General features: G+C 44.7%; 1 protein-coding gene across 2 annotated transcripts in view; it reads right to left on the reverse strand.

Annotated features, from left to right (window-relative positions):
- The window catches only part of LOC115395989 (transcription factor COE1-A-like), a 78,821-nt gene that overhangs the window by 59,825 nt on the left and 6,866 nt on the right, over positions 1 to 12,130 (reverse strand). For both annotated transcript variants that reach the window (XM_030101715.1, XM_030101716.1), the window contains exons 5-6: positions 9,554 to 9,627; positions 4,794 to 4,862 (exon numbers count right to left, since the gene is read on the reverse strand). In XM_030101715.1, the coding sequence (XP_029957575.1) occupies positions 4,794 to 4,862; positions 9,554 to 9,627 (143 nt within the window). The remainder of the gene's footprint in view (positions 1 to 4,793; positions 4,863 to 9,553; positions 9,628 to 12,130) is intronic.

The raw sequence follows: 12,130 nt of genomic DNA on the forward strand, positions 1-12,130 counted from the left end.
TCCAAAAAACTGAATTAAAGGATATGTTGAGGTACCTTTGCAATAATGAACCTAATTATGGTCGCTGTACGTGAAACCAGACTGAAGATCTGAAAGAAAGAAGGTCAAAGGAAGAACGGAGTGACGAGCATGGGTCATGAAAGGAGGAGGCAGCGCGTTATCTCACAATCTATTTTAGATGTGTGTGCTCGCGAGTGTGTGTGCGTATGTGTGTGTGTACTTGTCAGACAGTGACAGTTGAGCGAACAGTGACATACCAGGTTGGCAGAGATATTTTGGTAACTGGGACAAGCGACAGGGAAAAAGAGGGAGAGGGAGAGAGAGAGAGAGAGGAAGACAAAAGGCGAAAAAGATGAAGAGATCATTTAGAAGATCCCACTCAAACCCTCTGTTGCCTTTCTTTGCGTCCTCCTCTTCCTCCTCCTCCTCCTCCTCCTCCTCTCCCAGCTGATTGACAGCACCCCCTCCTCCTCCACCCGCCTCTCTTTGATTGACAGGACTCCCCAGACTGAGGCTCTTATCCCCTGAAACAAACCTTGCTCTGCTCCTCCTTCTCCTCCTCCTCCTCTCTCTCTGTTGTGTCTGCCGTGACAAGCCTCCACCCTCCTGCTCTTCCCCCCCCCTCCTCCCCCCTCCTCCCCCTCCTCCCGCTCACACTCTTCCTTTCTTCCCTGTAAATGCTGTCTTATCATCTTCACCTTCTCCTTCTATCGGTTCTCCATCCCTTCCTCGTTCCCATCAGCTCTTCCTCAAGCTGTGACCCCTCTTAACCCTGGAGAGCTCACACACACACACACACACACACACACACACACACACACACACACACACAGACACACACACACACTCATGCACACACACACACACAGGGAACCCCTTAAACCCTCAGGCTTATGTGGGCCCCTTTAGAGAGGACACACACACGGGTGCCCATATCCCCCCTCGACAAGCACACACACACACACACACACACACACACACACACACACACACACACACACACACAAAAACTGTCTTCCTCAAGTGATCTGAGCTCCCAACACACACCGCCGGAGACGAACCCCCTCAAACTCCTCGCGCACGCACGCACGAACCCGTGCACACACAGCCTGAGCCCATTAAGCCAATTGTAAGAGTCTAAACAGGCAGCGAGCTGAGCAGTGAGGTAGGTAACCCCTCAGGGCCACAGCAAGACTAAAACACAGTCAAAGAAGAAAAAAAAAAAAGAAAAACAGACGGAGGGAGAGGCTGGGATGGGTGAGAGAGGGTGAGGGAGAAAAGAAGGAGAGAGAAAAATAAAAAAAACAAGGATAGGGAAGTGTTCGAGGAGAAAAGAGAGGCGTCAACCATGTTTAATGATTGAGAGAAGACAGTAAGAATGCGCACACACACACACGCACACACCCTCACACACACACGAGAGTGAGAATGGATGTGGCTCTTTGGGAGTCAAGCAGGCGTATGATAGGATATCATTGCATGTCGTTAACCCTATATTAACCCCGAGATGTGGCGGGACACTCGCTCTGCTACAACAAGGATTAACTAGGCCACACACACACACACACACACACACACACACACACACACACACACACACACACACACACACACACACACACACACTACGATGAGCTGGCTGTCAGTCACAAATGCTCACGGGGACTGATATCCTCCCTGACATGGTGCAATGGGCTGTCAATCAAATGCAAACAATCTTTATTTCCATTTCTTTTATTTATTTGTTCCCACAAATAAGTGCAAAATAAGCGGCGTGTTTGAATTTGTAGAAGCGCGATAAAGACCGGGGAGCACCTCTTAGTTGAAGCCACAATGAGACTTATCCAGTTTCTGTGTTAAATTAATTTATCAAACCTTAAACCAGGCTGCTGAAAGTCATACTGGTGGGAAAAGTACAATTTCAAATAGTTTCAAGTGGTTTCAAGAGGTTTGTCTCATTAACATGACTGATCTTATCTGATTTGGGATCATATTTTGAATTTCTTGCCGTTAATGGCGACTAAACTCGTCTGTAGATGTTACATTGGTCAGTTTAGTTGTAGATTTGCTTCCATTTTTTTCCACTCATCTTCACTGTTTTTCTGATAGTTTGTAAGTCATTGCTGGTGTGTTTACTTTGTCCTCCGTCCCCCTGCTGGGGAGCGTTCTCCCTGCCAGCTGCACTCACTAGCATGGCCCCAAAAGTTACAAAACATACGCAAATAGACAAAACGCAAAGTGAGAGAATCGAATCAAAGCAATAACAAAACAGACAGAAGCAGCAGAAGCACTTGTAAAACTAAAGAAGTCGCTGAAATGTAAATGGAACAATATGGACCGTCTGATTTAATCATGATGATTCCAGCGGTCACAGAAGTCGACTGATGTATCGGCTTGATCTGCAGCATGTCGGCTGCATTTTAGTCTTTCACAATTTCAAAACAGTTTCTTTTAATGTCAAACACATGGATTGTTTGTCATTGCGTCTCCAGTTGGAGACAAGCCCCTCCAGGAGGCTGAGAGGAAAGGAAGCTTCTCTATTTCCCTGAAGACTTTTGTTTTCTCCGTTTTGTTACAGATGGGGGGGGGGGGGGAATCATCACCCAAACAGCAGTTTAAAAAAACAATATTTTTGAGTGTGGATTGTTGAGTAAATAAGAATGTTGGCGTGTGGTAAAGAGCAGATAGAGATCGTATTGTGGCTCTCCGTCCTCCCCCCGCATGTTTGGGTCGGAGGCAGAGCTCCAGATGTTACACCAAGAGGCTGTGAACCGCTGCAAAGTGGAAGAGGAGCGGGGGGCGCGACAGGAAGTATCCCACGGTATCCACGGTAACCTTGACATTCCATCTTGACCAAGTTCCCTGACATCTCCCACAATTCACTCTGCTCCGCTCATTTCGCCACAGAAAATGACGCGCACACACACACACACACACACACACACACACACACACACACACAGTCATCAAACATCGATGCTGTACACAGTCCAGGAACACACACATTCCGGGTTACTTATTTTGCAGTCTGTCAAGACTTCTTTATTATTTAGCATATCAATCCATATCTTTGTATATTCTGGGTCTCCTTGTGTCTGTATGTGTCTGTGTGTCGTTATTTTCTATTTGCAAAAGGACTTTTTGGTAAGTAAGGCTAATTCCCTTCCCTCCTCAGTCTTTTTGTATGCCTCAGGTCGCTTCTCCCTGTTGCCTTTTTGCTCGTTCCACTAAATGAGACACAACATAAAAAAGAAGAAAAGGAGAACAGCAGTTTCCCAACAAGCTTAGAGTACGACCTGGCTGAAGGTTAGACTGGAGAACAAACTGGAAGTAGTGGAGATAGCATCATTGTACACAACAGATAATACTTCAGGGGGTAGATATAATAATTTGCTTGAATAAAGTACTGTACTACATTGAATGAAACATTTTTGGGGGGATTTCCAAACATTTCCTGTAAGATACAGATATAAATTGATAGCTGAAAAATACATGGAGACCAATTGTAACATTAATCTGAGAAACAACTGATTTGATTTGATTTGATTTGATTTGATTTGATTTGATTTGATTTGACAAAAAAGAACGCTAGTTCATGAATGTTGGACCCGCAGGAAGAACAAAAACAGGTGCGAAACCACCTGAAACACTTGTTTTGTCCCGTGGTTTTTGATGGAAGACAAAACAACAACTCTTTTACATTTCTGGCCTCCTCGGCTGTCACAACTATTCCACATCATTGATTTAAGGTTAAAACATTCAACATCCTCTCTTAAAGCACCACCAGGAATTAGCAACAGAAAAAACAAATCCTCGTTTGTCTTAGTGTTGAGAAACAAACTCAAGCATCTCCTGAACTTAGAATATAACCTGTTTATGTGAATATATGGACTGATGACAGCCAGGAGTGTAATGTTTGTGTGTTCATTACAAAAAGAGATATCTTATTTTCTCTATATTTCTAATATCTCATGAATGTAGTTTTTCACAATTAGTGAAGTTAGTTTTCATTTCATGCTGCTAATATTAACATAAATTTGTTGTGTAATAATTTGGCGACAAAACCCCGACGTTCCCTCGCTGAATCACTCAGACTCACACAGCTGTGCTGAGCGGAGGATCAGCTCTCAGAGGGTTAAAACAACCGCCAGGAAGAAATCAGATTAAAATGAGGTTGGATCTCATTTCAGTTTTTCTCTGTCACTTTTTTCTTTGCTCATGACCCATTTTTCTGTGCCGCCGCCGCCGCCGCTGCTGCAGGAGGAGAGACAGAAGGATGGGTGGGGTAGGTGTTAAGGGAGGGATAACTTCAGTCCTCTACTTTCACCGACAGAAAGGAGAAAAGATACAGAGGAGCAGGGAAACGACAGACAGCTCCTGTTAGTAAACACATTTGTATCGTAGAGAAAACACTTATCCGAGTGCTGTTTATTCACTCAAGTCTGGAGGCGGGCGCGACTGCTAGTGAACCACACGAGAGTATCTGCGCCCCCTCTGTCATCGGCGATCGCCGAACATGTTGCGGACTGTTATTTCTCTGTCGCTGATGTGACCTGCTGTTTCGCTTTCGGATGCAAAAAAGCACGAAAACGTTTCACGTCGCACTGGCGTCACAAGCCGTTCATTCAATCCGAGCAGCAGCAGCTATTTCAGGAGTGACGGCGGATCGTCTAAACACACAAACACACCGTCCCACGCCGCCATTCAAATAGGTCAGCGTGCTTCCTCATCCAGCATGTGCGTGCGTGTGTGTGAGAGAGAGAGAGAGAGAGGTGCAAAGTGAGAGACAGTACCTGTCGATGATAACAGGGTCTGAGGGCGTCTCATTACGGTTCCCGCAGCTCTTCTTGTCACAGCACCGACTGGGAAGAAGCGAAGACCGTCAAAGAAAAAGACAGAGGGCAAAGTGAGAGAAGACTCTGACATGGAGAACATACGCCGCGCTACATGGAAGCTCCAATTTAGACGTTTAAATGAGAGCGTTACGGCACATTATCGGACGTGTCTGTTCTTTAGTGGGGAACTTATAACCATATGCGTAGCTTTTGATCAAATCTGTCTCAAACAGGCCAGCAGGAGTTTTACTGAAAGTCTGCCGAGCAGATCTAGACTGAAGGCATGGATAAAAATAGACTTATGTGACACAAAAAGTGAGTGCAGAGCAGGATCTGAAAAGAATACAGTATGTTTTAAAGGAACCGGCGAGCTACTGAGTGATTTGCATTAAAGGCCTTTTCTATACTTCTACAATAGGCTGGTCGTGGGTCAAGCCACGCCCGAACAGCGCTCGATCAGGTCCCCCATTGTTTGTCTCTGTAATCCGTGGTCTTACCTTGCATTACCCCAAGTGTGGCAAAAACAGGAAGAGTCCAATAAATGTTGAAGCTTCCTGTTGCACACTTTTCAGATTTAAAGCCTCACTTAACCTCTTGTGTTTTGTTGACAGCATAAATTCATTAGGCTCCCACCGACTTTAGCAGCTTAAGTTCATTAAATACGACATTGTATAGTGTTCCTTCAGATGGATAACAAAGGTATCCTGTACTATTGCCTGATTGAAACATTGAAGATTAAAGAACACGGAAAAAGTTTGTTATGGAAATCGATGGAGAATGTGGACGTTGTCCAACATTTTACCTCCTCGGCAGTCTTTGATCTATTGTTTAGATGCAGTGCCGGCGTCGGACTTTTCAGCTGAAATTTTATTGGTTGTTCGACGCTGCAGGTAACAGAAGCAGTCGTGCTGTGAGGTGTGGAGGTCTGCTGAACCTTCACACAGTGTGACCAAGACTGATTGTCTTTTGACGAATACAGCCAAAGTTACACAGCGTCAAGCTGCCCTTGGATTTTAACTTGTCTTCTTTAAATTCATCCATACTAGGTTATAAACATTTAATAATGTAGTTCAGGGATGGACAGCTTTTTTGTGGCTGATAATTTGATAAAACTGTTGATTTTAGTTTGATTTTATACTACTATTGCAGATCATTTACCATTGAAATAATGTTCAAATGTTCTTTCTCATTACCCGAAATTGTCCTGATCCACCAAATGTAGATATACAGTAGTTGATCAAATTTAAACGTAACCATTTTCACAGCCATTAAAAGCAATTTATCATTTAAAAAAGTGTTGGCACAGCTCTTGATTACAGATCTTATCAAGATCAAGTATATTTTAGGAAATGGAAAACACAATCCAACCACACGATTTCCTGAGAAATTACAAAGTTTTACCAAGTCATTCGCTTCCTATTTTTAAAGGCAAGGGGCAAATTTAATATTGTGAGAAAAGTATTAAAGCACTGAAAAACAACTGTGACTCCTTCCTAATTATACTGATGAGCGAGTGAGTTGGAGGATGAGGACAAAAGGGGCCCGAGGCTCATGAGAGGAGTACGTGGGATACATACAAGCTCGCACACAGGAAAGAAAAAAAAAAAAAAAACTGGCGTGCTTAACCAAAATTCACACATATGTATTACAAGAGTGTCAAAGGAGCTTTCTGGCGTGCATCAATTATGAATAAAGGTGTAAGCAGGTGGGAGGAGGATGAAGCCAAGAGGGGAGCCGTGGTGAAGAGTGAAAGGGTGAGCGTGGGAGGGAAAGCTAAAACAAGAGGGGTGGGGGGGGGGGTGGGGGGTGGGGGGGGGCTCTGGGTGGGAGGAAGAGGAAGGGGGAGACGTCTCAGGTTTCCCACTGTCACAGATGGCAGAGGTGGAAAAGAAAGAGACGGATACGTTACACCTTACTCATTGTCTCCGCTATCGGCTGCTGTGTCGCGCTCTCTACTGTGTCTGTCACTCGCTTTCTGCCGCTCTATGAACTGGGTCAACTCTGGAGAGCGAGACGTTAGAGAGGAGGACGCTGGGAGATAAGGGGATGCAAGAGAGGGAAGAGAGAGGAAAGCTAACCCCAGGATGGGAGGGGAAGGATGGGTCACAACAGTGAGGGGAGGAGGAGGAGGAGGAGGAGGAGGAGGAGATGTTGCAGAGATTAAGGGGGGCCAGAAGAGGAAGAGGAGACAGGAGCAGAGTGGAAGATGTTATAAAGGGAAGGCTAGTGGGAAGGGAAACGAGGGGTGGGATGGGGGTAATGCAGCACTTATTGCTCTGGATCGCAGTGATCTAATCATCTCCTCCCCCCATCCTCCCATCACTCACACACACACACACACACACAATACTCTGACATGAACAGCATGAATTGGAGATACCATAATCATCCCAATATATTTTTGGAAATGTTATTTTATTTTAATTTTTGACATCAGCTTTCACTACAGAAAAATGTATTCAGATAAGGGAAGTGTTTTTGCTGTCATTCAAATTAGAAAATGCCCAAAATTCCTAACATTCATCTTCTTAAACAGGAGGTTTAACTGATTTTTGCTGTTTTATATCACAGTATAATAATTAATGGGTTCATTTTAGAAGCTGATCAGTCAAAACATTAATATTAAAATTTTTAGTGAAGCTCTGTATCATGTTTTGACGGTTTAGCGATTATAATTATGAACACGATGCTAGAAAACTGATGATAATGACAGAATCCTTTACTCACAGACAAAAAAAGTCAAAATACTTTGTAATTAAACAGCCTGAATGGTCATGTTAATTACTCTGTTCATAGTAATTCAATGAAACATCAATTCATCCTTGCTGGATGGGTGAGCTTCGGGATCCTTTATGAAGTTTGCATGTTGTATACTAGGTACATTTGAGGTTAATAGGTGACCCTGAATTGCCTGAAGGTGTGAATTTCAGTGTGTGTGATTCTCTGCCTCTCCGTGATGGATTAACACTCGATGGAGGATCTTAACACTCCTCAGTCATTTACTGTAAGCTCGTCTCCAGCGCCCTGAAACCCTGAGTTCCATTAAGATGGATGGATATCTTTTAATATTCTTGAAAGTTCCCCAAAGGAGGATCCAACATTTAAAGATGAGAAAAGACTTAAGCAAAAAAAACAAAAAAGCTTAAACCTGCTCTTGAACGAAACAAACATTGAGCCTCCACTGTTAAATCTGGAGCCTGAAGCTCACACACACACACACACACACACACACACACACACACACACACACACACACACACACACACACACACACACACACACACAGACACACACGTTTGTGCCAGAGCTCCGACCAGTTTTGTGCTGCAGGTTTGCTCGGTGGCAGATTGGCTGGGAGCATATGGCTAATAGCACCACCGTGACAATAAGCCACACTGATTAATGGACGCCCGGAGCTCTTTGTGTGTGCGTGTGTGTGTGTGTGTGTGTGTGTGTGTGTGTGTGTGTGTGCGCGCTGCGCGCTGTGTGCGAAGCCCCCGCTGCAGAATCAGCATGTGAGAACATGAGGCAACAGCCGTAACTTTGACCTCAGCGGCTGCTGGAGACAAGTGAGTGTTTACACTCGAGCTGTAGTTTCTGCGCTGCTGCTCCCCCAGAGGACCGGTTTGAAAAATGCTGCAGACGGACACGGCGGAGGCCTTCCTCCTGCTCAGGATTCGTGTGTACGGCGCATGTTATGCTAAACTGTTCATGCACATCCGCAATCCATCCCCTCACATGATGAACAACAATAATTTACAGTAAAATCTGTTGCCATACACAATTTATTTATAAATTCCTTGTAAATCACATCAGAATATCAACGTTTTTTTTTCCTACAGCTGCACAGCCTGAGGAATATTCACTGAGCCACAGAATAAAATATTAGTGCGCCTGATTTCACGGATAAAATCCCTTCTTGCGCATATAGATGAACCCCAATTTATATTGTTACAGTTAAAGTTGTTCAGTGACAAGGTCGCGCAATAGGAAGAACTTAATTCATGTGCTAAATTTGAATTTTCGTAACGATTGTGTGCGCAAGGGTGTGTGCGTGCGTGCGTGCGCGTGTGTGGCTGCGTGTGTGTGCGTGCGCGCGCAAGTCCCTTCCTATATTTTATAGTCAGATCCTGGAGGAAGGCCCATTTGTTAGCCGTGAAATAACAGAAGGGTTCAGATTGACTAATGAGTTTCTCTGTGTCCTAATTAACCAGGCGTCACAGACACACACACACACACACACACACACACACACACACACACACACACACACAAACCACGCATGTTCCTGCGCACACATTCTCGATTGTATAGGATAGGTTGGTAAAACGCCTCTATAAATAGGACTCATTCCTCCAACCTACTTCCGAAGGAATTCATCTTGAGATTATAATTAAAGCAACAACTCTGATAGCCTAAACTCATCTTCTTCGGCGTACAGCAGCGCTTTGTGCGTCCGTGTCAGTGTGCGTCCCGGTTTGTGCGTGTGGGGGGGTTAATGAGGGTGACAATGTAAGAAATGTACCAAGAGGTGATTGGTGAGAACTTTCTGCAGAAGGAAGGAAGAAGACATGAGGGGCGCGGAGAAAGGAAACGGAGGTTTGAAGCCTTGGACCTTAAAACTGAACTTTGGTGGTTCAATTCCTCTTTTCCAGTTTCCAGGAAGAGGACACAAGAGGAGGAAAGGACGGTTTGATTGAAGTTGCGTCAGTTCTCACCTGCACATGATCTCGTGAGTCAGCAGCACTCTGCACATCTCAGGGTTCTTGTCTTGGCCTTCGTAAACAATTGGCTGTGGGAAGAGAAGTAGAAAGACCGAAAAAGAAGAAAATATGAGCTCACGAATTTAGGAGCGCATTTGTTGCCGTTATATTCAGAACAGTTCAGTGATCACACTGTAGGGGAGGAGATGAAAACAATCTGCAGCGCCGCTCTGTTGGAAAACACTCTGATGACGTTGAACTGATATAAATAAAATAGTTTTTTTTCTCGCTCTGTGGTTTTGTTGAACATTTATTTTCTCTCATCAGTTTGCCTCAGCAGCACTTTGGCATTATGCTGTTGAGGTTTGATCTCACTTCCCAGGACTCACAGTTCACCTGTAACACCTCTGGTCTCAAACACACACTTATACCCAATCTATCTGTCACCCGTCTACACACACACACTCACAGACACACACACACACACACTTTCAATGTACATTAAAACAGTTAAGGAGCAGCTGTTAGCCTGTATCCACCTTGGCTTTCAGGGATTATTGTCCTTATATAAATGTAAAAACGTCTCACCTCTTTAAAGAACTAACTAGTAACAAGTAGTCACTTTTAGTAACTTGTGCAACATTGATCACACCAAATAATATGTCTTCCAACAGGCTGGAGTCTGCGCTTATAAAAACAGTTCTAGCTGAATGTTCAGCACCTGCTTCCACTGCTCGGTATTCTCAGGTTTTGGAAAGGAAGCTCAGCAGAAAGAGATGGCAGAAGTCACACACCACTAAGCTATCCATCAATCAACAGACTCTCTGTCTCTCTTTGTTCTATTCCAGTCTTTTTGATCTGTCGTTCCAAACTGTAGCGAGTCTCAAAGAGTGACAGGCTCACTTTTCTCTGGCAACAGTGAGGAAGCTTCTCTGTCCTCTACAATATTCTTCATGCGGAGTTCAGACAACCTGCCGCCATCAGGCGAGCACAAGCTCATTTACGGCAGAGCTAATGGAGGTGAAGCGCGACCGTTCCTCGCAAAAATAAAGTAAAATACCAAATCATCCTCTTTGCAGATTCTAAAATATACTCTCAAGTGCAAAAGTAATAAAGTTAACCATAATCAGTCTATCTTGAACCTAATTCAGCAGTGATCCATGTATTGTTCCTGCACTGGTCTCTTCCTTTCTGTTTTTATAGAGAGAAGTGTAACAACCGGCGAGACCGTTTTGTCCTAAAAATTGTTCCACTGATGTGACAGACGACGGTTTTTTGAAGCAGCAGATGGCAACACAAAGGAAGGGCCTTTTAAAGAAATGATATTCTCTGAATCTCACCTATGGCCGAGACGGAGTCGTCCTTTCAGGGGGCCCCGGGGCGAGGGTGCACCTTCTGGGGCCCCAACTTGAGCAAAGAATACAGACTGAGCCCCTCATTTGTCAGAATGATGGCCCCGAACGGCCCTCAGAAGGTAGCTTGGAGCTCTGCGGCATTAATATAAAGTAGCGACAGTGGCGCTGCACTGAGGACCCCTTTATTGTAGCCCGGAGCGTTTCATACTAATAACTCGACTGCCGGATCCTGTGTGTTTTCTGTGTTTTTGGAGCCTCTATATGTTTCAGGGCCCAGGGCGCTTGTCAGTTAACCATTTTCCATGCATGTGCACGTTTCCCATCCGAACTGGAAGGCTGGAAAGGCCCCCCGGTTGTCCGGGACTCCTGGGGATGTGCACGCCCAGTCGATGCAAGAATGACGTGTAATATGAAGCAAAAATAATAAGAGCTTAAAGCACAAACTGCAACAACCGGAGGGCTGATACTTCCATGAGAGGCACGCTTTCACACACATGTCCCACAAGGACGATTCCAACTGTATGTGAAGATAATTAACTTATCCAGAAAACAGTATAAGCCGTTTATCCAGGCCAAAATAACTAAAATAGCCCGGGATAAAGTAAAGAAGCTGATGTTAGCACACTGCCGGGGCTGATCCGGCGTACGAGACATCTGAGACTATTTCCGAAATCCCTCCACATCAACATTTGAACTGCGAAAGTCCCCTGATTGCAGTTTAATGAGCGCAAATCTGAGTGTGGGAAATGTAGAAAAAGACAGGATCTGACAGCTTGAATGTGAGGAGGAAATGTGCCGTATAAGCCGCAGTTCTGTCTGTGATTAGTTTTACTGGCCGTGCCATGGGAAAAGAGCGGGCCAGGAAACTTCCAGTGAACTTGCTTCCTATGCTGGACAAACATGCATCACTGTCACCCCAACCTTCCGCGTCTTCTAACTTTTTTTTCTGCACTTTTGCTCTTCTGTTCTCGGGAACCTTCAAACCCGGAGCCAGGTGAGCGCATTCATCTTTGTAAACAGAAATAGGACGGACGTCACCGCGCTCTCCTCCGAAATCACAGATCACTGCATGTGGGTCACTCAGCAGACTGTCCTGACTGGAACTTCTGTGTTTTTTTGGGGGTTTTTTTGCACTTTATTTGAATAATGTCACATTATACAAAAACTTAAAATGACCAACATCCACTAGCCCCCCTTCCACCCTGCAGCAGGTCCACTGCCCCACTGTAACCCACCG

The sequence above is a fragment of the Salarias fasciatus genome, chromosome 10, assembly GCF_902148845.1.
Source record: "Salarias fasciatus chromosome 10, fSalaFa1.1, whole genome shotgun sequence".
In the NCBI taxonomy this organism is placed as follows: Eukaryota; Metazoa; Chordata; class Actinopteri; order Blenniiformes; family Blenniidae; genus Salarias; species Salarias fasciatus.